The sequence below is a fragment of the Vipera berus genome (assembly GCF_964194415.1).
Source record: "Vipera berus genome assembly, chromosome: Z".
Lineage (NCBI taxonomy): Eukaryota > Metazoa > Chordata > Lepidosauria > Squamata > Viperidae > Vipera > Vipera berus.
In genome coordinates this window covers 4,297,832-4,323,857 of record NC_138205.1, presented here as the reverse complement: position 1 = coordinate 4,323,857, position 26,026 = coordinate 4,297,832, and the positions used below count along the sequence as shown (strand labels likewise).

The following is a 26,026-nucleotide window of genomic DNA, read 5'->3' as shown; positions in this document are numbered from 1 at the left end:
TTGAGCTGGAAAGGGACCTTGGAGGTCTTCTAGTCCAACCCCCTGCAGGAGACCCTAAAAGTCACTTCTTTTAGTGCTGTCCTAACTTCGAACGGTCACTGAATGAATGATTTTAGGTTGAGGACTAGCTACATACCAATAATTGCAAATATAATTAAAGCTCTTGCAAGAACGATGCTCCACGCACGGGTAATCCCCAATTTATGACCAAGAATTGCCATCGCTAAATAGGCTGTTAGGTTTCTCACGCCCTACTTTATGGTCGTTTTTGCCACGGTTGTTAAGTGGGTCGCTGCAATCGTCAAATGAAGCATGTGGGTCGTTAAGTGAATCCAGCTCCCCCTCCCCTTGAACCCAGGACGCCGCAGCCGGGTAAATACATGCCGGTTGTTGAACGCCTGAATTTTGATCACGTGATCACAGCGACCCGGTGATGGTCCAGTCGTAAATCACTTTTTACAGCGCCAGTGTAACTCTGGGACAGTCGCGAAATGAACGGTTATAAGTCGAGGACTGTCTGTGCAGCTGAATGGAGAAGGAAGGAACCCACCGGGAGTTTAAAAACATCATTTTTTTTAAACACACAGCCGTTATTTTTCCACCTATTTTATTATCATCAAACCTAGTGCGTGTCTGGGGAATATTTCCTGAGAGAAAAAAAAAAGTACTTTGTCCCCGTTTACTGATATTCTGAAGGTGTTTCTGCTAATTCAGGGTGTTTTCAAGCTGGGTCCCTTTAAGAGGGGTGGACTTCAACTCCCAGAATTCCCCAGCCAGCCATGGGGAATTCTGGGAGTTGAAGTCCAACCCTCTTAAAGGGATCAAGGTTGAGAAATAACCCTTCTAATTTAATAACCTTTTATACTGTTTGCCTTTCCAATCCTTGACACAATATCCTTTATTGCAGCTTATCGGGAGGGCAAGGGGGGGCCTGGCAACGAGACACCCCCATTTGGCAGCCATTTTCTTCTTCCTCCCTTCCTGTTAAGCCTCTGGGGGTGTCCCGAGAGAGAAGGAGACCATCAGGAGCATCCACAAAGCAGCCAAGGTCCCCCGTTTCCTCTACCCCCTCTTCCCCCCCCCCAACCTCAATCCGTTCATCCCCGTGGATGATGGGGTGGCCCTTCCGGAACTCCGGTAGCGGAGGGGGGTCCCGAGTTCGAGAGACGCCGGCGTAGAAGGGCCAAAGTCGGGGGAGGGGGGCGTTCTTTGGCTAGGAAGATTGTAGGGCACCAAGGAAGGAAGGAGGCCGAGCTTAGGTCCTCGAGATACGACGGGGCGCCTTCGGGCCCGCGGTTTTTTGGAAGGACGGACGAGCTGAACATCCGTACCGATTCCAGGACCGTTGCTAGCCGGGATGGCACCCTCCGCAGGAAGGAGACAGACCCATCGTCCACCTCCGGGTAGAGCGGCAGCTTTGCGGAGTCCCGGATCAAGAGGGCGCCAGGGCGCCCAGCAAGGTGGTGAAGGCCAGAGCTTGGCGCGACAACTCGGCTACGCAGCCCTGCATCTCGCGGGCGGCGGGCGGCGACGGGTAGCGCAAAGCGGCCCCCTTGACCGAGAGGACCGCTTCCTTCAAGGCTTGGCAGAGGGCGGTGCTGGCGGCCCCCACCCTGGCCCGCACGGCCGCCGAAGACGCCAGGCGGGAGACGGTGTCGCCCACGAACACCAGCTTGTGCGCCGTGACGATGACGAACTTGCCGTGCGGCACGAAGACCCGGGGCGGCTGGTGGGCTCCGGCGCTGGCGGAGAGAGCTTCGATGGCGGAGAGCAGGGTGCGGTAGTGCGCCTGGCACTGCCCCGTGTAGAACTGCAGCAGCTGGCTGTCCTCCGGGGACGGCGGCGCCTGGCAAGGAGAGGACACGGCAATCTTAGGAACTCCCCGCCACTGGGAAATCGACATTTCCTGTGCCGTTCCCCCCCCCCCACCTCCGGCAGCTGAATTTTTCCCAGGGGATTTTAATCAAAGAATATTTCAATCCGGCAGGATCCAAGGGGTAGGTGGGGTGTGTGTGTCAAAAGAGTCAAGATGGCTGCCAGGCAGTGGCGTAGCGTGGGTTGTCAGCACCCGGGGCAATTTGCGCCCCCTAACCCGGTGACGTCATGGCACCGCCGAAAAGACGCGCCCCGCAGCGGCGTAGACTTTCCAAGAAGAGTCGCGCGCATGCGGGATGCTTCCGGGTCCCTCTCGAGGGCGGCTGGGCGGGGCTCCGACCTGCAAGAGCCGCTGCATTCAAGCTCGCACGTGAGCCCCGCTAAATAAAGCCACGCATGCGCACGAAGCTAGGCCAGCCGGCCGGCGGGTCCGTCTTCGCTCGGCCAAGCCTGCCGGGGCGCCTGCGGGGCGCTTGCGGTTGGCCTGAGCCTGGGCGGAGAGTTGGGCGCTTCTATTTATTTTATTCAGTTTATGTGGCCGCCCATCTCACCTGCCGGACTCGTTTCGCTTTGCAAGAAAGAGCAGCTCGAGAGCGGAGCCAAGCCGACTCTGTGCAGCCCTTGGGGCTCTCTGAGCAGCTCAGTGCGAGCGCGCCCCCCCCAGATGTTGCGCCCGGTGCGGCCGGCCCCCCCTGCACCCCCCACGCTACGCCACTGCTGCCAGGACAGTGTGATCGGAGCTCGGTAGCTTTTGCAGAGGGCATGAAAAAAACGACAGCACACAAACCAAGGGTCAGTTTGGGTGGCAGCGTGGCTGTTGACATTTTTGGCTGTTTTTTCCCCCACCCAATCCCGCCGGACCCCTCTGTTTGCACAAGTGGTTGTGGTCAGATGCACGGTGATTCCAATCAGCGGGTCCAAATTCCAGCCGGCTTACATTCCAGCAAAACGGCTGGGAGGGGAGGCAGGGGTGGGGGGGTGGGGGGGAGCCAAGGGTCGGCTTCCAACCAATGTCCTGCTTCTTAAGGGCTGGGCCCCCCAGGAGGGATCCCTGGCCCCAGGGCCGTAAATTCGGGTGGGAGAGGGTGAGAACAAAGGGTTCGAAAGGTAAAAGGTAGAGATACCATTTCTTCGGTGGGAGTTGCCTCTTCCGGGACCATAAGTGTGGGGCTGGCTTCGGGTGTGGTTGCTTTTTGCTGGATTTTATCAGTGCCCTGAGGAGAGAAGAAGGGAAAGGGAAGGAAGGAGAGGAGAGGAGAGGAGAAGAGAAGAAAAGAAAAGAAAGGGAAGGAAGGAAAGAAGGAAGGAAGGAAGGAAGGAGGTGAATAGGAGGAGAGGAGAAGAGAAGAGAAGAGAAGAGAAGAGAAGAGAAGAGAAGAGAAGAGAAGAGAAGAGAAGAGAAGAGAAGAGAAGAAAGGGAAGGAAGGAAGGAAGGAAGGAAGGTGAATAGGAGAAGGAGAGGAGAAGAGAAGAGAAAGGGAAGGAAGGAAGGAAGGAAGGAAGGAAGGAAGGAAGGGAGGAAGGAAGGAAGGAAGGAAGGTGAATAGGAGAAGGAGAGGAGAGGAGAAGAGAAGAGAAGCAAAGAAAGGGAAGGAAGGAAGGAAGGAAGGAAGGAAGGAAGGAAGGAAGGAAGGAAGGAAGGAAGGAAGGAAGGAAGGTGAATAGGAGAAGGAAAGGAGAAGAGAAGAGAAGAGAAGAAAGGGAAGGAAGGAAGGAAGGAAGGAAGGAAGGAAGGTGAATAGGAGAAGGAGAGGAGAGGAGAAGAGAAGAGAAGCAAAGAAAGGGAAGGAAGGAAGGAAGGAAGGAAGGAAGGAAGGAAGGTGAATAGGAGAAGGAGAGGAGAAGAGAAGAGAAGAGAAGAGAAGAAAGGGAAGGAAGGAAGGAAGGAAGGTGAATAGGAGAAGGAGAGGAGAGGAGAAGAGAAGAGAAGCAAAGAAAGGGAAGGAAGGAAGGAAGGAAGGAAGGTGAATAGGAGAAGGAGAGGAGAGGAGAAGAGAAGAGAAGAGAAGCAAAAAAGGGAAGGAAGGAAGGAAGGAAGGAAGGTGAATAGGAGAAGGAGAGGAGAGGAGAGGAGAAGAAAAGAAAGGGAAGGAAGGAAAGAAGGAAGGAAGGAAGGAAGGAAGGAAGGAGGTGAATAGGAGAAGGAGAGGAGAAGAGAAGAGAAGAGAAGAGAAGGAAGGGAGGGAAGGAAGGAAGGAAGGAAGGAAGGTGAATAGGAGAAGGAGAGGAGAGGAGAAGAGAAGAGAAGAGAAGAAAGGGAAGGAAGGAAGGAAGGAAGGTGAATAGGAGAAGGAGAGGAGAAGAGAAGAGAAGAGAAGAAAGGGAAGGAAGGAAAGAAGGAAAGAAGGAAGGAAGGAAGGAAGGAGGTGAATAGGAGGAGAGGAGAAGAGAAGAGAAGAGAAGAGAAGCGAAGAGAAGCGAAGAAAGGGAAGGAAGGAAGGAAGGAAGGAAGGAAGGTGAATAGGAGAAGGAGAGGAGAGGAGAGGAGAAGAGAAGAGAAGCAAAGAAAGGGAAGGAAGGAAGGAAGGAAGGAAGGAGAATAGGAGAAGTAGAGGAGAAGAAAAAGGAGAAAAGAGGAGAGAAAAGAAGAGAAGAAGCAAAGAAGGGTAACAGGAAGGAAGGAAGGAAGGAAAGAAGGAAGGAAAAGGAAGATGAATAGAAATGGAGAAGAGAGGAGAGGAAAAGTGAAGAGGGAGGGGAGTGAAGGGAAGGGGAGGGGAGGAGAGAAGGAAGGAGATGAACAAAAGATGGAGAGAAAGGAAGAAGAGGAGAGGTGAAGCAAAAAAAAAGGAAAAAAGAATGAGAAAGGAAGGAAGAGGAAGGAGAGGAGAAGAGAAGGGGAGGGGAGAAGTACGGAAGGAAGGAAGATGAACAGAAGGAGAGAGGAGAGGAGAGGAGAAGGGAAGGAAGGAAGGTGGAAGATGGGAAGAGGAAGAAGTGTGGAAGACGGGAAGGAAAGAAAGGACGACAACAAGAGTGCGTTTCTTTGCTGAGTCTTAACACCGGATAAATAAGACACAAAACCAAAGGTCGCAACGCCATTAAGAAGCTTCTCTTGAAAAACTCAAAACGGCAAACAATCACAATTAATACAGGTCAGCCCAGGAAAGATCCCCCCCCCCCGGCCAGCCCTGCGATGCTTGTGATTCAGAGACACCCCCCCCTCACCCCCAGGCCCTCATTCCCACTGAGCCTTCATTTTTTCCCCCCACCAAGCCCACCTCCCAGGCTCAACGCAGCAAATCTGAGCCCACATCCTATTTGACAAGTCATTTTCCCAAATGCCTTTTTTTTCTTCTTTGCAGCCCCCAAACTCCGTCCAGGCTCTGTTATTTCAGCAAACGTTTCTCTCTCTCTCTCTCTCTCTCTCTCTCTCTCTCTCTCTCTCTCTCTCTCTCTCTCTCTCTCTCTCTCTCTGTGTGTGTGTGTGTGTGTGTGTGTGTCCAGGCCCATTTCTTATTGGTTGGCATTTGGGATTTTGAAAGGTGAGCCCCGTCGGGCCACCGACCGAATCCCTTAAACCGGAGGTCCTCAAACCTTGGCAACTTTCAGACTTGTTGGACTTCAATTCCCAGAATTCCTCAGCCAGCTTGGCTGGCTGAGGAATTCTGGGAGTTGAAGTCCAGAAGTCTTAAAAGTTGCCAAGGATGGAGATCCCTGCCTTAAACCCTAATATGAATTTTCGGTAGGTAAACTATTTCGCCCTGCAAATATTTTCTGCTGGCTACAACAAAACAAACAAAACTGGTTCCCCGGGCTGCTTTGTAGTTTCGACGACAACATTTTCGCTCTTTTTTTCCCCCCCCCGCCTCTTTCTCTCCACCCATCAAAATGGTGGTGGGATTCAGAACGGGCTGAATTTCACCATAAAAATGCAATATTTGAATGCGTAAAAGAGAGGGCTCAATACAACGCAGGTAGGCCTTGACTTACGATCGCAACACAAAACTTCCGTGGCTGAACTGAGACGGTGGGTTTTGCCCCATTTTGCGAACTTCCTGGTCGCGGTCGTTAAGTGAACCGCCGCAGTGGTTAAGTTAGCAACCCGATTGTTTAGTGAATCCGACTTCCCTCCATTGACTTTGCTTGTGTCAGAACAAGGGGTCTTCAAACTGGGCCCTTTTATGACTTGTGAACTTCAACTCCCAGAATTCCTCAGCCAGCATGAGGGAACTATGTCCCTTTTATGACTTGTGGACTTCAACTCCCAGAATTCCTCTGCCAGTCACGCTGGCTGAGGAATTCTGGGAGTTGAAGTCCACAAGTCATAAAAGGGCCAAGTTTGAAGACCCATGGTCTGGATCCAAGCCTGCGGTCTCATCAAAATGGCCGACTGAGGAATTCTGGGAGTTGAAGTCCACAAGTCATAAAAGGGCCAAGTTTGAAGACCCATGGTCTGGATCCAAGCCTGCGGTCTCATCAAAATGGCCGACTGAGGAATTCTGGGAGTTGAAGTCCACAAGTCATCAAAGGGCCAAGTTTGAAGACCCATGGTCTGGATCCAAGCCTGCGGTCTCATCAAAATGGCCGACTGAGGAATTCTGGGAGTTGAAGTCCACAAGTCATCAAAGGGCCAAGTTTGAAGACCCATGGTCTGGATCCAAGCCTGCGGTTTCATCAAAATGGCCGACTGAGGAATTCTGGGAGTTGAAGTCCACAAGTCATCAAAGGGCCAAGTTTGAAGACCCATGGTCTGGATCCCAGCCTGTGGTTTCATCAAAATGGCCGACTGAGGAATTCTGGGAGTTGAAGTCCACAAGTCATAAAAGGGCCAGGTTGGAAGCCCCGTGTCAGAAGGTCGCAAAAAGGGATCACGTGACCCCGGGGAAACACTGCAATTATCACAAATGTGAGTCAGTTGCCAAGTGGCTGAATTTTGATCAGGTGACCTCAGGGAAGCCGCAACGATCGTAAGTGTGAAAAGCGGTCCCAAGTCACTTTTTTCAGTGCTGTTGTAACTTTAAATGAATTGTTGTAAGTTGAGGACGTATCTGTATTTGAATAAATAAGAGAGAGGTCGCGGTAAAATACAGGCAGTCCTTGACTTACGACCACAACTGAACCCAACCTTTTTGTTGCTAAGCAAGACCGTTGTTAAGTGGGTTTTCCCTCCATTTTGCCACAGTCAGTAAGTGAATCACTGCAGGGGTTTAGTCACACGGTTGTTAAGTGAATCCGGCTTCCCCATTGACGTTGCTTGTCCGAAGTTCGCAAAAGGCAGTCACGTGACCCCGGGACACGGCAACCGTGATAAATCCGAGTCAGTTGCCGAGCATCTGAATCTTGATCTCGCGACCACGGGAGATGCTGCAACAGCCGTTAAGTGTGAAAAACGGCCATTCGTCACCATTTTCAGTGACGTCGTAACTTCAAACAGTCACTAAATCAGGGGTCTTCAAACTTGGCCCTTTTATGACTTGTGGACTTCAACTCCCAGAATTCCCCAGCTGGGAGTTGGCATTAATTGCCAGATTAAAATGTGAGCGGAAAGGCAGCCAAATTGCGTGTGTTAGATAGAGCAGGAGTCTTCAAACTTGGCCCTTGGATGACTTGTGGACTTCAATGCCCAGAATTCCTCAGCCAGGCTGGCTGAGGAACTCTGGGAATTGAAGTCCACAAGTCATCCAAGGGCCAAGTTTGAAGACCCTGCCTTAGAAAGAGTCCTAGGCCTGCTTTGCCTGGACATTAAGCCCCTGTTTAACAATGGCTTACGGATCAAGCCAGCTTCCACGGCCTAGAGTTGTACGGTACTTGCATCCCTGCCAATCAAGCATCTCCATTCAAATGGTCTTACCTTCAGCACAGACAAGGAAGCCGGGTTGGTGCATCACACTAAGCCATAGCTTGTTTCACCGAGGTTCACACCATAAACCACCACAGTGGGCTGAATTCACAACCCATGCTGAATCACAAATCCCCGATAACAAAGATCTGCTTCCATTACTGCAATATTTTTTTTATAGTTTTACCAACTGGGATGATCCTTGCAAAGGGCTTCTCCTCCAAGTTTGAAGGCCCCCTGGTCTAGTTGGCTGAGGAATTCTGGGAGTTGAAGTCCACAAGTCATAAAAGGGCCAAGTTTGAAGACCCCTGCACTAAATGGACCGTTGTAAGTTGAGGACCGCCCGTAATTCCGGCGCACACAATACACCGGGAGGTAAGCCTATTTAAAGCGCCATGGATTTTACCTCAAAAGAAAAGGCGGGCATTTGTTTCGAGGAATCTGCTTTTTACATTTAAAAATTTAAACCGGTGTCGGGTTCGAGACGAAGCAGTTTCCCCCAAATCACGTTGCGCTACACTTGGTCGTTGTGACGCGTCTTAAGATTAATGTCATTTTGGGTTAATGTTCACCTCTGGTTTGGGGAAGGAAAAGAATGGAAATATGTCAAGGCTGAGAGCGAACTTTGCAAGCGAGGAAAATAAACCCCATTTTGTAAAAAACATCACACTGAAAGGCTGTGTGAAGTCTTTCTAATTTGTACCACAGGCAACGGAAGAACCGCAAGGCCAAATTTAAGGAATAATCTCATGTTTAAGTCATAATTTCCGCCCCCCCCCCTTTTTTTTTTAAGCAGGCGGATCTAGAGACGAGGAGATGAATTTCGAAGGGATCTGTCTGGTAACAAGAAGCAGCGGATGGAAACTAGTCAAGGAGAGAAGCAACCTAGAACTGAGGAGAAATTTCCTCACAGTTAGAACAACTAACCAGTGGAACTACCTGCCTCAAGAAGCGGTGAATGCTGCAACACTGGAAGCTTTTAAGAAGAGACTGGACAGCCATTTGTCTGAAACGGGATAGAGTTTCCTGCCTGAGCAGGGGGTTGGACTAGATGACCTCCAAGGTCCCGTCCAGTTGTTGTTGTTGTTGTTATTATTATTTAAAACTTTTATTCATAAAACATGAAACTCAGTCAACTGAACGCTCAAATTGACTGGCACTAAATGGTTGACACGGGTTGCTGCCAGCATCCTAGGTATCAACCAGGTATCTCAGGGGTCTTCAAACTTGGCCTGTTTATGACTTGTGGACTTCAACTCCCAGAATTCCTCAGCCAGGCATGCTGGCTGAGGAATTCTGGGAGTTGAAGTCTACAAGTCATAAAAGGGCCAAGTTTGAAGACCCCTGAGGGTATCTCCTTAAAATGTAAGATGTTCCGAGTAGCCCAGTTTTTTGTAGCTTTGCTGGAGTTATAACATGCAAGGGCCGCCGGTTATCCAAGGGTTCAGGCAGGGGAGGTCAAAAAAGTCAAAATGGCGGCAGCCACGATGTCACGAAGCCCTGCCCCTTTTGGTGGGCAAAGGGGTGGAGCCTACAATAGGCTGAAAGTTGTGGGTCGCTTGCTCTTAACACCGAAAAGCCAAAACGCTTCAGCACCCAGACTGCAGAGAGTCCTCAGCTTAAGACGGTGACACTTAGCGACCGTCTGAAGTTCCAATGGCTGCCAGGGTCACATGACTGCGTTTTGGACGCTCGGCAACCAGCCTGCCTTTACGGCCATTTGCCGTCACAATTTATAGGTGGACCCATCACCACAGTTGAGACCAACGTTCATGCTGCAAAGCGAGAACGTTGTTAAGTGAGTTTTGCTCCGTTGTTGGACCTTCCTTGCTGCGGTCGTTAAGTGTATCACTGCAACTATTAAGTTAGTAGCCGGGCTGTTAAGTGAATCTGGCTTCCCTCATTGATCCTGCTTGTCGGAAGGTTGCAGAAAGGGGATCCCGTGACCCCCCGGACGCTGCAACCGTCATAAATATGAGTCAGTTGCCAAGCGTCTTGAATTTTGATCGTATGACCCTGGGGGGATGCTGCAAAGGTCGTAAGTGTGGGGAAAAAAGCTCCTAAGTCATTTTTTTTTCAGTGGCGTTTTTAATTTTGAACGGGCCTTGGTGGAGTAGTGGGCTAATGCCTCCTTAAGTAACACCAGCTGCCTGCAATTAGTGCAGGTTCGCATCCCACCAGGCTCAAGGTTGACTCAGCCTTCCATCCTTCCGAGGTAGGTAAAATGAGGACCCAGATTGTTGGGGGCAATAAGCTGACTTTGTAATAATGCCGCTGGGGTGTGTGTGAAAAACCCTAATAAGCAGGCATATACATAGAATGAAGGCTACTGCTAAGCTTGTAAGCCGCCCTGAGTCTTCAGAGAAGGGCGGGATATAAATGCAATTAAAATAAAATAAAATAAAAAATAAATAAATGAAAGGTCAGTAAATGTCACTTTGTACGGGCACAAAATGAAAGCTGAGGACTAGTAGCACAATGTCTTTGCTGCAAACCGGCAATTACGGTTTCCCGCAAAAGCCAGGTTACTGTGATCGATGACCTTACTTAACGGCCACTGGGTTCACTGAACGACTGCTGCATTGGCTTAACAACCTCTGTAAAAAAGAAAGTGAAACCCCCCCCCCAAAAAAAAGCAAAACGGTTTTGGTCCTATAGTAACCACTTTACAACCATAATTGCCCGGCTCAGTTACAGTCGTAAGTCGAGGACCGTTGCAAAAGCATCGTGGCGTCTAGATTACGTCCCGACGTCGAGTTCAGGTTGAACCATCCTTACCTTCAAATGGACATAATCGTACTCGTCAGCCAGACGGATCCCCTCATATTCGTTGTGGACGTCATCCCTGGCTTGGTCCACCTGCTCACCCGCCCCGAGACCCCCCAGCCGGGGTGGAGGGGGAGGCAGCGGACGGTCCTGGATACTGCCCTTCCGCACGATGCTGGGCGATGGAGGTGGAGGCTCTCCGGAAAGCCGCTCCTCGCTAGGAAGAGCGGGCAGCGGACGGCGGGATAGGCTCTCCGCGGATGGCAGCCGGGGGCGAGTAGGGGGTCCCGGGTCCCTTAGGCTGAGTCCTTGGAGGGTTCCTTCCAAAGGTGGGGTGCTGGGCGTCAGCAGAGGAACGTCGTAAATGGCCCCATCTTCCTCTTCCTCTTCTTCCTCCTTTCCTCCCGCCCGGATGTCTTCGGGAGACTCGTACAAGTTAAGCAAGGCTGAAGCGCGGCGTAAATTAGACGGGATGGCATAGATCAGTGGCCCTTCGCAACTTCCTTCGTCCTTCTCTTCCTCCTTTTTGAAGGCAAGGGGCACGTCGTAGGCCTCGTCCGCGTTTGGAGGGGCGCTGGGTTGGGGGGCCACCCGAGCGACTTTTTTGACCCGTGAGGCGGGAGAATCGTACGTGTCCAAAACCACGTCCCGGAGCAAAGATGAGGGCACATCATAAACCTGCGAGCGGAGAAAAAAGGATAAAGAAGAAGAGTTCCCAAATTGAAGCATGTTTGGGGGGGGGTCGGGCGTCAAGCTAAGCCATAAAATAGTTTGGCGGGGGTGAATCCAGTTATTAACCACAGTTTACATCTCGGTGCGTTTGAACCACCCAACGTGGCTTGATCAGGAGCGGAGAGCTCAGCACAGATGATAAACATAGTCAGTGTGATTGTAAACTGCAGTTTATGGCTTAGCTTGACGTAGGATCCCTGCTTTAGTGGTTTAGTCCAGGGGTAGGCAACCTCGGCTCTTTTATGACTCATGGACTTCAACTCCCAGAATTCCTGAGTCAGCTGACTCAGGAATTCTGGGAGTTGAAGTCCATGAGTCATAAAAGAGCCGAGGTTGCCTACCCCTGGTTTAGTCCATGTGCCGTGGTTAAAACAAACCACAGCTTACATTATACATCAAGACAATGCAGTGTTTGTCAAACTAGGGCTTTGGAAGGTGTGTGGACTTCAACTCCCAGAATCCCCATGGCTGGCTCTGAGGCCTTTGGGACAGAGTTTTTCAACGCCTCAGCTCACGACCACAATGGAGCCCAAACTTTCTGGCCTTAAGCAAGACAGCTATTGTGTGAATTTTGTTCCATTTTCCAACCTTTCTTGCCACAGTTGTTAAGTGAATCAGGGCAGGTGTTAAGACAGCAACCTGGTTTGTTAAGGGAATCTGGCTTTGCTTGTCGGAAAGTCGCAAAAGGGGAATCACGTAACTCCGTCTTAAGTACATGCCGCAACCGTCTTAAGTACATGCCAGTTTCCAAGCGTCCGAATTTTAATCCCCTGACCATGGGGATGCTGCAAACAGCCATGAGTGTTAAAAACTCACTTTTTCAGTGCTGTTCGCCAAACGAATGGTTGTTAACTAAGTCGAAGGCTATCTGTATTGCTTGCTGACGGATCTGTTGCAGCCTCTTTGACCGATGACCATCTTGGTTTGTTTGACCAGACTTGACTTCTGGCCTAATCTGGAGATCCAGACGGCCTTCCGGCCTTGAAAAGACACCAGGGGACGCTCCCCAAAATTACAGCCTAGCCTTGCTTTTTAAACCTCACCAGCTGCTCCTTCCGCATTCTCACCTGTCCTTCTCACCCAAGTTTTTCTCCATCTAAGGCGAATGTTGGCTTAGCTGGGGGAAGGAAAAAGGGCCCCCTTGCACGCAGCTGTCCCCTTTATAAAGGGCTCAGATACAATTACTCTCCGCGCCAGGACAGGCGTAAAATTTAATCCAACAGGCGCGGCCGCTTGTCCTTCCTTTTTCCGCCCCCCCCAGCCTGGAGGCTTTGTCCAGCCGCCACCGGGCACCCCATCCGATGGCGACTTGCGGAGAGGTCAGATATATTTTGATAAGCTAATAAAAATGGGGCAACTGCAAAACTTTTGCTTCTCATCCAAGAAATGTCTTCAATTCTATTCTGCTTCCAACCCAGCTGAGATAATAATAATAATAATAATAATAATAATAATAATAATAATAATAATAATAATAATAATAATAAGAAGAAGAAGAAGAAGAAGAAGAAGAAGAAGAAGAAGAAGAAGAAAAATAATGCAGCAAAAATTACTGGGTACTGAATTGACAAAAGTCTTTAAAAAGAGCAAGTCAAGATCCTGGGAGACTTTCGGATCCAAACAGACAAGACATCCAGCCCACAGCACGCCTGACGTGACTATTGCCTGGCTGTTATTGCAATGCTAGGGGATGCACGAAGTGAAGAGAAACAGCTAGGAAAAGAAATAACAAAATATCGGGATTTGCAAATTGACGTTGAGCGACCGTGGAGATAAAAAAATCAATGGTTGTAGCAATAGGAGCCCTTGGAGCAATTCCCAAAGGGCTGCCGAGATATAGGGAATTGTTGAACTTATTAGACCTGAATATTCTGACTTTGCAAAAAAGAAACACACACACACACACACACACCCCACCACCACCCTTACTCGGAACTGCCTATATACTCAGACGCTACCTTAACAGCTCTTAGGTCCTTGGTTAAGACTTGAACTGATAAGTTTTTACCAGTCCCAGACTGTGAATCAAATTGAAGATTAACCATAATAAAATAAAATATAAAATATAATAAGAATAGAATAGAATAGAATAGAATAGAATAGAATAGAATAGAATAGAATAGAATAGAATAGAATAGAATAGAATAGAATAGAATAGAATAGAAAAGAAATAAGGAATGGAATTGAATGGAATAGAAAATATGGAATAGAATAGAATGGAATAGAAATAAGGAATGGAATGGAATAGAAAACATGGAATAGAATAGAACAGAACAGAAAATATGGAATGGAATAAAAAATATGGAATGGAATAGAACAGAATAGAATAATAACAATGCTGGTCATATCATCTAGCGACTGTTTGAAGCCACAACGACACTGGAAAAAGTGACTTAGGATTGTTTTTCACACTTACGACCGTTGCAGCATCCCTGCGGTCATGAGATCAACATTCGGACGCTTGGCAACTGACTCATATTTATGACGGTTGCAGTGACCCGAGGGGGTGGGTGTCCCACGATCCCCATTTTGCATCCTCCTAACAAGCAGTGGGAAAGCCGGATTTGCTTAACAACCGTGCAACTCACTTAGCAACCGCAACGATCCACTTAACAACTGTGGCAAGAAAAGGCCAAGGTTGGAGAAGGCTGGAACCAACTACGGCTGTCCAGGATGAAAACAGGCCATCTTCTCATCTGTCTTATTCTCTCAAAGTACCTCCCCAGATTCTTCTTCTCTTCTGGTCCCCCGTGGCACCCTGTAGATGCCCTCTGGGGGCAGAGGGCAGGGCCGTGCGGGTGGCGGTATCTCATACACCTGGGGTGGAAGACAAAGACAAGGAGAAACCAGGAATCAGGATTCGGAGAGAAGCAGCAGATCCCTGCAGCTCATAACTGAGATAGGTTCGCCCAACATTCCTGGGTTTTAAAAAAAAAGGGATGGAGAGTTCGCGGTTGAGTGTGGTGGTGGGGCAAACCAGCTTCCATCATGGTGGGTTGTGTGACCCACCCCCTACCCTCCAGGTGGACCTCAAAAAACAGGGAAGATTTGGGTCAGCAGTTTAGGGATTTAGATGATCAAAGGGTTCCTCCTCAAGATCTGTTCTAGTAGGCACTCTTCTCCAGCCTGGGGCCTTGAAAAGATGGCGGAGCCTAATTCCCATCATCCACGCCCAGCTAAAATGGGGGTGGGGAACATCTCGATGTATCTGGACGTTGACAGGCTGCTAAACTCTGCTCTGAGGGAAGGGGAGATGTCGAAGTCCAGTTTTGGGGTCTTGGGTAGAAGTTTGAGAAGGTGGAAGAGGAGTCTCTGGGGATAGTCAGTGTCATCCAAGGTGGCATCATGGAGAGAAACAAGCAGGAGAGGACTTTCAGGTCCTCCTCACCTCCTGTTCTTCTTTCCTTTGTTCTCTCCTTCTCCACTCCTCCGTGGCTCCATCTGAGATCTTTCCCACCAGAAGACCGTCCTTCTTCGGCACTTGGTAGACCTCTGCTGAGGTGTGGTTTGGGTGAGATCCTGACTCGGGGAGGACCTTCACCCTGTTGGCCGGCACAATCCCTTGTTGGCCGTGCAACGAACACAAGTGCCAGCCCTCCAGGCCGGTCCCTTCGGGCTGGAGAAGGACCATGAGGTCCCCCTTGTGGAACGAGAGTTCGTCCGGACACTCGGCCGTGTTGTCATACAGAGCGCGACACAACTGCACCTGTGGATGAAAAACAAGGTGGATACACAAGGCTCAGGTCACACTTTCCAAAGCTCGGCTTACGAATACCTTAAGACTGCAGCTCCCAGAATACCCAGACTACAACTCCCAGAATTCCTAGCCCACCTGGCTGGTTAGGTTACCCACAAGCAAGAGGCTGAAAGGACCTTTTTACAACACGAGGTGGGAACCAACAACGGTAAAATTTAATGGTTGTCTTTACGAGCATCTGCCCTTCTATAACAAGCAGTCCTTGTTGAGCGACTGCCTCGTTTAGCGACCGTTTGCGGTTAGGACGGTGATGAAAAAGGAACTTTGCCAGCAGGTCTTTACAGGTCTGTAAAGCAAAGGAAAGCTGAGCGGAGATTGCAAAAATCGCGTTTCAATCAAGTTTTTATGGTTGCTAAATGAGGACTATCTGTATATTAAAAATGTCCTGGGCTTCTGTGCTAGATCTCCACCTAATGGGGACATTTAGAAATATGTATGTATGTATGAGAAAGATTATTATATCACATAAAGTTACATAGGCATTTCTTACAACTACAACTCCCATCGTGCTCGGCTATTCTACCTTCTCCAACTGCATCCTGCAGCCACCCCATCATCCTGTTCCCCAGGAGCTGAAGCTGTTTTGGAAACATCTGATTGAGAGCCTGAGGCCAAAGAACTGCAAATTTGCTCTCCCCGCACATAGAAAACTAGTGCCTCAGGGAGAATGTTAGCTCTTCACTGGCGGGGAGTTTTGAACGGGCCTTAATCCAGCCACCTCCCCTTCATTGATATTCTGAATGGGCTCTACCCACTAGGGATGAACCCTGGCCTTCCTTAAGGCTGCACCGATAAGCTGCATTTTTAAATGCAAGCACATCCATGCTTGAATTCCCTCGAAAAATAGCAAGGAGGCAAAAGACTTCCGGCTGGGAAGTTTGCCCAGAAATTGGGAACAGGACGAACCAGGACAAGCTCTGGCATTGCTCGGCATCCCCTTTTATAAACAGTCGCCGAGTTTTGCAACCAAAACTTTTGTTTTTCACCCAAAACCCAGTTTTTAAGCATTTCCCGGACTAATCAGCAATAGAACTAGTCCTCGACTTACAAAAGTTTGCTTAGTGACCGTCCGAAGTTACTACTGCACTGAGAAAAGGGACTTAGGGTCCTTTTTCACACTTACGACTCGTTGCAGCCTCCCCCACCGTCACGTGATTTACGTTTGGATGCTTGAAAGCCGTTATGACGCCCCAAATTTCTGCATCTGCCAAGTGAAACGTTTGTTAAGTGACTTTGGCCCTGTTTTACGACCTCCCTTGCCACAGTTGTTAAGTGAATCACTGCAATTGTTAGTAACACAGTTAAGCAAATCCGGCTTCGCCATTGTGTTAGAAGGTTGCAAAAGGGAATCACATGATCCTGGGACGCTGCCACCGTCATAAATATGAGTCAGTTGCCCGGCGTCTAAATTTTGACCACATAACCATGAGGAGGCTGCAACGGTCATAAGTGTGAAAAAGGATCGTCACTTTTTTCATCGCTGCTGTAATTTCGAATGGTCACTAAATGAACTGTTGTAAGGCGAGCACTAGCTGTATTTCCCTATGAGGCCTGACCGCCATATTGCCTAACCTGGTTACACTTAATGGCGACCCAGTTTCTTTTCCATTTACAGAGACCCTGTTGGCTCAAAGCACTGGCAGATCCCACCCCAATCCTCTTCCTTGCCTGCTAAACCTCCATGGCTCAGCTCAAGGTTGAGGTAGTCCTCAGCTTACGACCACAATTGAGCCCAAAATTTCTATTGCTAAGCAAGACCATTGTTAAGTGAATTCTGCCCCATTTTACACTCTTTCTTTCCACAGTTGTTGAGAGAACCACTGTAGCTGTTATTAACAGGGTTGTTAAGTGAGCTTTGACCCACTTTACGACCTTTCTTGCCACAGCTGTTAAGTGAATCACAGCAGTTGTTAAGTCAGTCACACGGTTGTTAAGTGAAACCGGCTTCCCCCATTGATTTTGTTGGTCAGAAGGTTGCAAAAGGGGATCACGTGACCCTTGGGACACTGCAACCGTCGTAAATACGAGTCACTTGCCAAGTGTCTTGAATTTTTACCATGTGATTCTGGGGTTGCTGCAACGGTCGTTAAGTGTGAAAAAAAGTCATGTTATTTTTTGAGCGCCGTTGTAACTTCAAATGGTCACTAAATGAATTGTTGTAAGTCGAGGACTAGCAATATTTCCCAATTCCCCCCCCCCCAGCCTTTGTTTAGCCATCCGAGCATCCTGCAAACGCTACAATAATCAGGCTAAAATATAATATACATCTTGAGCAATAATCTTTTTTGATGAGGTGATGGGGGAAAAACTGCTGATGGTAACTTGGCGGAGAAAAGCAAAATCACCCGCCTGGGTGTTGACAGATAAAATTTAGCCAGAAATTATGTCATTTGGGGGAGTTTAAGACACAGCCCAGAAAGCCGAAGTTGATGAATTTCAGGGAGCCAAAATTTTACATTAGTTATGGGAAATATTTCCTCATCAACAGAAAATCGAAACGAGGCCTAACTTTTCACCTCAGAAAAGCTGCCATATTTTTTCAGATTGGCCAGGGGAGCCTGCTCTTAATTGTGACAAGGGACTCGGAAACCCATAAGCCACTCGATTTCCCTTGACAGGTAGTCCTCGGCTTACGACCACAACAGAACCCGACATTTCTGCCGCTAAGCGAGACATTTGTTAAGTGTGTTTGGCCCCCTTTTGCGACTTTTCTTGCCACAGTTCGTTAAGGGAAACGCTGCCGTTGTTAATCACGCAGTTGTTAAGTGAATCCGGCATCCCCCCATTGACTTGTGCTTGTCAAAAGGTCGCAAAAGGGGATAGCGTGACCCCGGGACGCTGCAACCGTCATAAGTACATGCCAGTTGCCAAGTGTCTAAATTTTGATCCCGTGACCATGGGAGATACGCCGCAACGGTCACGAGTGGGGGGAAAACGCTCATATGTCGCTTTTTTCCCCCCGTGCCGTTGTAACTCTGAGCGGTCTCTAAACAAATTGTTGTCAGTCAAGGACTACCTTGTGGTTAGCCAAAACACACAAAAAGTGCTTTCCAAGAAAATCTGAAGCTAAAAAACTTTCACCTCGTGCAAAACCACGCAGGTAGAACCCTAGCTGCAAAGGAAGGCCTGGGTTTTTTTTTGGGTGGTGGTGGTGGTGGAATTCCCCTTCATGGATTACTGCCTTGTCGTGGCGAAGGGGCTTGCGTAATTCAATGAAGCTATGAGCTATGCCGTGCAGGGCCACCCAAGACGGACAGGTCATAGCTGAGAGTTCTGACAAAACGTGATCCACTGGAGAAGGAAATGGCAACCCACTCCAGTATCTTTGCCATGAAAACCCTATGGACAGTACCAAAAGGCAAAACGATATGACGCTGGAAGATGAGCCCCTCAGGTCGGAAGGCGTCCAATATGCTACTGGGGAAGAGCAGAGGGCTAGTACTAGTAGCGCCAGAAAGAATGAAGCGACTGGGCCAAAGCTGAAAGGACGCTCAGCTGTGGATATGTCTGGTGGTGAAAGGAAAGTCCGATGCTGTAAAGATTTTTTCTCCATAGGAACCTGGAATGTAAGATCCATGAATCAAGGAAAGCTGGACGTGGTCAAACAAGAGATGACAAGACTGAACATCGACATCTTAGGTATCAGCGAACTAAAATGGACAGGAATGGGTGAATTTAATTCAGATGACCATCAGGTATACTACTGCGGGCAAGAATCCCTCAGAAGAAATGGAGTAGCCTTCATAGTGAATAAAAGAGTAGGAAAATCAATACTGGGATACAATCCTCAAAATGACAGAATGATCTCAGTTCGAATCCAAGGCAAACCATTCAATATCACAGTAGTCCAAGTCTATGCCCCAACCACCAGTGCTGAAGAGGATGAAATTGACCGGTTCTATGAAGCCCTACAGCACCTTATAGAAGTAACACCAAAAAATGATGTCCTTATCATCATGGGGGATTGGAATGCTAAAGTAGGAAGCCAAAAGATAACTGGAATAACAGGCAAGTTTGGCCTTGGAGTACAAAATGAAGCAGGGCACAGGCTGATAGAATTTTGTCAAGAGAATACGATGGTCATAGCAAACACTCTTTTCCAACAACCCAAGAGACGGCTCTACACATGGACATCACCAGACGGTCAACACAGAAATCAGATTGACTATATGCTCTGCAGCCAAAGATGGAGAAGCTCTATACAGTCGGTAAAAACAAGACCAGGAGCTGACTGTGGCTCAGACCATGAGCTTCTCCTTGCAAAGTTTAGGCTTAAACTGAAGAAAGTAGGGAAAAGCACTAGGCCACTCAGGTATGAATTAAATCATATCCCTGTTGAATATACAGTAGAGGTGACAAATAGATTTAAGGAATTAGATCTGATAGACAGAGTGCCTGAAGAACTATGGACAGAGGTTCGCGACATTGTACAACAGGTAGCAACCAAAACCATCCCAAAGAAAAAGAAATGCAAGAAAGCAAAATGGCTGTCTGAGGAAGCTTTGCAAATAGCTGAGGAAAGGAGGGAAGCGAAAGGCAAGGGAGAAAAACATAGATATGCCCAATTGAATGCAGAATTCCAGAGAATAGCTAGAAGAGATAAGAATGCCTTCTTAAATGAACAGTGCAAAGAAATAGAAGAAAACAATAGAATAGGGAGGACCAGAGATCTTTTCAAGAAAATTGGAGAGATGAAGGGAACGTTTCATGCAAAAATGGGCATGATAAAGGACCAAAATGGCAGGGACCTAACAGAGGCAGAAGAGATTAAGAAGAGGTGGCAAAATTACACAGAGGAACTATACAAGAATGAGCTTAACGTCCCAGATAATCACAATGAGGTGGTCACTGACCTCGAGCCAGACATCCTAGAATGTGAGGTGAAGTGGGCCTTAGAAAAGCTGAGCAACAACAAAGCTAGTGGAGGTGACAGTATTCCAGCTGAGCTATTCAAAATCTTAAAAGACAGTGCAGTAAAAGTGCTACACTCAATTTGCCAGCAAATTTGGAAAACTCAACAGTGGCCGCAGGATTGGAAAAGATCAGTTTACATTCCAATTCCAAAGAAAGGCAGTGCCAAAGAATGTTCAAACTATCGCACCATTGCACTCATTTCTCATGCTAGTAAAGTCATGCTTAAAATCCTACAAGCTAGACTTCAGCAGTATGTGGATCGAGAACTACCAGAAGTACAGGCAGGATTTCGAAGAGGCAGAGGAACTAGAGATCAAATTGCCAACATACGCTGGATCATGGAGAAAGCTAGGGAGTTCCAGAAAAACATCTACTTCTGCTTCATTGACTATGCTAAAGCCTTTGATTGTGTGGATCATAACAAACTGTGGCAAGTTCTTAAAGAGATGGGAGTACCAGACCATCTTATTTGTCTCTTGAGAAACCTATATGCGGGTCAAGAAGCAACAGTGAGAACTGGACATGGAACCACTGATTGGTTCAAAATTGGGAAAGGAGTCCGGCAAGGCTGTATACTGTCGCCCTGCCTATTTAACCTATATGCAGAGCACATCATGAGAAAGGCAGGGCTAGATGAATCAAAAGTTGGAATTAAGATTGCCGGAAGAAATATCAACAACCTAAGATACGCAGATGATACCACTCTAATGGCAGAAAGTGAAGAAGAACTAAAGAGCCTCTTGTTGCGGGTGAAGAAGGAGAGTGCAAAACTTGGGTTGAAACTTAACATTAAGAAAACCAAGATCATGGCATCTGGCCCTCTCAATTCCTGGCAAATAGATGGGGAAGAAATGGAGGTAGTGACAGATTTTGTTTTCCTGGGCTCCAAGATCACTGCAGATGGGGACTGTAGCCAAGAAATTAAAAGACGCTTGCTCCTGGGGAGGAAAGCCATGGCAAATCTAGACAGCACACTAAAAAGCAGAGACATCACCCTGTCAACAAAAGTGCGTATAGTCAAGGCTATGGTCTTCCCAGTTGCAATGTATGGCAGTGAAAGTTGGACCATAAGAAAGGCTGAGCGCCAAAGAATTGAGGCCTTTGAACTATGGTGCTGGAGAAGACTCCTGCGAGTCCCTTGGACCGCAAGGCGATCAAACCGGTCAGTCCTAGAGGAGATCAATCCTGACTGCTCTTTAGAAGGCCAGATCCTGAAGCTAAAACTCAAATACTTTGGCCACCTAATGAGAAGGAAGGACTCACTGGAGAAGAGCCTAATGCTGGGAAAGATCGAGGGCACTAGAAGAAGGGGACGACAGAGAATGAGGTGGCTGGATGGAGTCACTGAAGCAGTAGGCGTGAGCTTAAATGGACTCCAGAAGATGGTAGAAGACAGGAAGGCCTGGAGGAATGTTGTCCATAGGGTCGCGATGGGTCGGACACGACTTCGCAGCTAACAACAACAACAACAACGGTGGTGGAATTAAAAGTATTTTGATTTGCAAAAGTATTCAGGAGAGCGTTGTGTTCCTCTCCCCCCCCCAAATAGCTTTTTCTGCACCCCTCTTTGTCAACCAAAGTCAACACTACATCAAAGCCTTCCCCACCACTTATCCGTTTCCAGATAATGAGGAGGCCCAAATAACCTTGGAATGCAAATCTTTTCACTAAGGTCAAAATTGTTCTCAATCCTGTTTTACTACAAACTCTGGTCAGGGTAGGTTTCCATCTTTTTTTTCTTTTCTTTCTCTCCCTTTCTTTTTCTTTCTTTTAATCTTTCTTTCCCTCTTTCCTTCTCTTTCCCTCCCTTCCCTTCTCTCTCTCCCTTGTTTTCTTCAAATCTTTTTCTTTCCCTCCCTCCCTCCTTTCTTTTTCTCTTTTCCTTCCTTAATTCATTCATTCTTTCCTTTCCTTTCTTTTTGTCACTCCCTCTCTTTTCTTTCCCCTCTTTCCTTTTTCCCCCCTTCCTTCCTTGACTCATTCATTCTTTCCTTCCTTCTTTTCGTTTTTAGTTTATCCCTCCCTTTCTTTTGCTCTTTGCTTTCCCTTCTTTGCTTGATTCATTCTTTTTCTCTCTCCCTTGCTTCCCCGTTCTTTCAATCTTTCTATCTTCCTTCCTTCTTTTTCATACTCTCTCCCCTTTCTCTCTCTCCCTTTCTTCCTTGATTCATTCATTTGTTCTCTTCCTTCCTTTTCCTTTCTTTTTGTCCCTCCCTTCCTTTCTCCTGCTCCTTTTTCTTTCCTTCCTTCTCATTCTTTCCTCCTTTCCTTTTACTTTATCCCTCCCTCAATCTTCCTTCCTTCCTTCCTTCCTTTCTCTTTCTTTCTTTCTTTCTTTCTTTCTTTCTTTCTTTCTTTCTTTCTTTCTTTCTTTCTTTCTTCTTTCTTTCTTTCCTTTTACTTTATCCCTCCCTCAATCTTTCTTCCTTCCTTCCTTTCTTTTTCTTTCTTTCTTTCTTTCTTTCTTTCTTTCTTTCTTTCTTTCTTTCTTTCTTTCTTTCTTTCTTTCTTTCTTTCTCTTTCTTTCCTTTTTTCTTTTCTTTCTCTCCTACTTACACTTGTAGACATGTTGGCCCTCCAACATCAAACAAAGGAATCAGAAGACCTGAACAGCCTCAGCGGACCAGAATGACACCTTAATATATTAAGACTCTTGAAAAAATAAAGCCAGCCTTTAGAAGCATTCTTCTCCTTTGCTCTGTACGTTGTGCCCGGAGGGAGAACAAACAACAGAGAGAAAAAAATTCCTGAGAAATTTAAAATTGATTTTTCGTCATCTTAAAGAGGCCAGCAAACCACAAACATAGAAGCTATAACTCTCCAAAAAAATCCTTGGCAAGCTGGTTCCTGATGAATATTCCAATGCAAAGTAGGGGGGGGGGAAATCTCTAAATAAAATCAGTAGTTCCTATATATTTTTTGTGTAGTGAACGTGGTTCTTCCTCAGAAGTCCGGCCAGTTGCAATTTGCAATTCCCTATGATTATTCCCCCAGCAGTTTTTCTGAGGTTTTCCAAATCTCTGGGTCAGTAAAATCAGCCCAGGAAAACGACTTGAGTAACTCGGATTGCTTCCAGGCCAAAAGGATTGAGCAAAGGAAGACAAAATACAACAAGCTGGAACACAGGTCTGTGCAGCGAGCAGAAAGTGGAAAAGCAGCCCAGAAACATTTATACGGGATTTCTTTCCAAAGCTTGTAAAAAACAGAATAAGGAGAACAGCCAGATTTTGCAATGTCATGGAATCCAGAAGTTTCCTTTTGGCAACGAACAGGCCCAAATTACCAACAGTTTGTGGAATCACATCTGCCCGCAAACTTTTGCTCTTGAATCCATATATATATATATAAATATATATATATTAAAAAGAGCCAGTTCAGAAATTCCTTCAAAAATATTCAGCAAGCAGCTTTTATTGTTTTCCTGAGAACAAGCAAGATTCACCAGCAGCTATCTTTAATATTTTGCGATTTTTCTCCGCTCCTCTGCTTTGTTCCAATATTGAGGTTTTGAGTCAAACTTTCACCCAATTCCGAAAAGGCCTGGCATCGATCCAGTTCAAAAAAATTCCAATTCGCCCACAAATCCGACACGTATTTCCAACGAGGACGGGCAAAAGCAACTCCAGGGATTTGGATGCATTTCCAAATAAACGTAATCCTTCCAGAACAGCGAACGAACTCCTTTCTCCCTACAAGGCTAGAGAGTGAGGTTCTAATCCAGATAATTTTAATCTCAAAGGAGGTTTCCTGATCCCCAAATCCTTGGCCAACTTCGAGGATTGCTGGATAATCTTGTATGTCATTCTTCCCGTCGAAACACAGGCGGGAATGTCCAGAGTCAGCAGAGGCACATTGCGAAAATCCAGATATTTTGTTCTTTGTTGGGCCAAATATTTATTCCAGAATGACAGGCAGAGAGGCAGGGAGCAGTTTCATGCAAATTTCCCCAAATTCCTAAAGGTTTCCGGAAGAGAACCTGCTTCCAGGCTGAGGGTGGGAGCATCAAATTCCACGGTGTCCCCCCTCTTGGTCACCTGCTGAGCAGAAAATACAAGGAGTTATTGTTAAGGATTTGTTTCCAGCCTTAAGTTAAAGAAAGTGACTTCCCCAAGGCTGCTCTTCCCTCCTTTGGATCAAACCCAAAGGGAGATTTCTTGCATTCTGGAGGAAGGTTAAAAAGTATTTTTTTTTTCTTTCTTTCTTTCTTTCTTTCTTTCTTTCTTTCTTTCTTTCTCTTTCTTTCTTTCTTCATCCCTCCTTTTTCTTTCCTTCCCTGCTTTCCTTTCCTTCTCCTTCTGCCTTTCTTTTTTCCTTCCCTCTTCCCTTTTTTCTTCCTTCCTTCCTCTCCTTTGTCTTTCCTTTCCTACCATCCTTCCTTCCTCTCTTTTTCTTCCTTCCTTCCTTCCTCCCCGTTCCTTTCTCTCATTCCCATCTCCCTCCTTTCCTTTTTCTCCTTCCTCCTCTGCTTCGTCCTTCCTTCCTTCCTTCCTCTTCTCCTCCTTCCCTTTTCTTAACTCCTTCCCTCAGTCTTTCCTTTTCTTTCTTTCCTCCTGTTCCTTTTTCCTTCCTTCTTCTTGTCTATTTTTTCCTTCCTTTCTTCTGTCCTTCCTCCTCCCTCTACCTTTCTTTCTCTTTCTTTCCTTTTTCTTTCTTTCCTTTTTCTTTCTTTCTCTCTTTCTTTCTTCCTTCTTTCTTCCCCATCCCTTTTCCTTCCTTCCTCTTGTCTATTTGCTTTCTTTCCTTTCTTCTGTCCTAAATCCTCTTTCTTTCTTTCTTTCTCTCTTTCTTTCCTTTCTTTCCTTTCTTTTTCTTTTTCTTTCTTTTTCTCTTTTCTTTCTCTTCTTTCTTTCTTTCTTTTTCTCTTTTCTTTCTTTCTTTCTCTTTCTTTCTTTCTTTCTTTCTTTCTTTCTTTCTTTCTTTCTTTCTTTCTTCTCACTCTCTCTCCCACCCACCCTCCCTCCCTCCCTCCCTCGGACACCTTAAGAGCTCTTCCCCAAACTTGTGATCCCCCCCCTACACTCCCTCCCCCAGAGCAGAGAGTTCCGCGAGGCCGCCCCCCTCCCCACCCGCGTTCTCCGGGCCCCCCTTCCAAAGCCGAGCAGCCCCCCACACACACACACAACCCCGGTCCCCCCCCCACACACACCCACACACCCGCCGGCCCAGCTGCCTTTCCCTTCTGCCGGCCAGCGGGCCGGAGCATCCCAGCCTCCAGCGGCGCCGCATCCCGACTCAGCAATTTCCCCCCCAGCCGGGCTCCCACTTCGCCCGCCCGACGCGTGGCTGGCTGGGCTGGGCTGGCCGGCTGGGCGGCCCCTGGGTGGGGAGGCAGCAGGCGGGAAAGAGGGAGAAGGAGAAGGAGAAGCGGACCGAGGAGGAGGAGGAGGAGGAGGAGGAGAAGAAGAAGAGGAGGAGAAGAAGAGGAGGAGGAGGAGGAGAAGAAGAGGAGGAGGAGGAGAAGAGGAGGAGGAGGAGGAGGAGGAGGAGGAGAAGAAGAGGAGGAGGAGAAGAGGAGGAGGAGGAGGAGGAGGAGGAGAAGAAGAGGAGGAGGAGGAGGAGGAGAAGAGGAGGAGGAGGAGGAGAAGAGGAGAAGGAGGAGGAGGAGAAGAGGAGGAGGAGGAGGAAGGGGCAGAAAAGGGGGGCATCGGGCGGGGGGGGGAGGAGGGGGGGAGGAGGGAGGGAGACCCCCCCAAAAGCTTCCAAGTCTTTGCTGCCTTCCTCCCCTCTGCAGCCCCCCCTTCAATCCAGGCCGAGGGAGGCTTACTTGGCCAGCCCTTGCAGACGCGCCCCCCGCGGCCGCCCTCCTCGCCTCCAGCCCGGCTTGCCGAGTCGGCGGCGGAGCCTCTTCTGCGCCGGCGCTCCGGAGCCTCCCCGTCCTCCCCCCTCCCTCCTCCTTGGACGGGGTGGGGAGGGGGTTTAGCCCCTTGGACCTCTTCCCCCTCCCCTCCCCTCCCCTCCCCTCCCCGGGCTGGCCCAGCCCTCCCGGCCCTCCTCCGGCTCCTCCCGATCGGTGCCCACTTGGGGGGGGGTCCCCCCTCTTCCAAGTCCCCCCCACCCTTTCCCAAGGGATTCCCTCCGGCTCTGCAGCGCCCGGAGGGAGGGAGGGAGGGAGGGAGGGGGCGCTGGCCGGCGCCCAAGAGCCCCCCCCAACTCCGTCTCCCCCCCCCCAGCCACCCCCACCCCCAACCCCCCCCCCGCCT

At 48.2% G+C, this 26,026-nt stretch overlaps 1 protein-coding gene across 1 annotated transcript; it reads right to left on the bottom strand.

Moving 5' to 3' along the window:
• Window positions 1–1,432: 1,432 nt before the first annotated feature.
• On the bottom strand, window positions 1,433–25,674 carry LOC308677938 (embryonal Fyn-associated substrate-like; the record flags this gene model as incomplete). Its single annotated transcript, XM_081344659.1, has 7 exons — window positions 25,591–25,674; window positions 22,383–23,863; window positions 14,544–14,861; window positions 13,874–13,972; window positions 10,436–11,101; window positions 3,000–3,089; window positions 1,433–1,846 (listed from the first exon to the last, which is right to left on the bottom strand). The coding sequence occupies exons 2-7, from the start codon at window positions 22,392–22,394 to the stop codon at window positions 1,433–1,435; spliced, it is 1,599 nt and encodes a 532-aa protein (XP_081200785.1). The 5' UTR covers window positions 22,395–23,863; window positions 25,591–25,674.
• Between the last annotated feature and the right edge of the window lie 352 nt (window positions 25,675–26,026).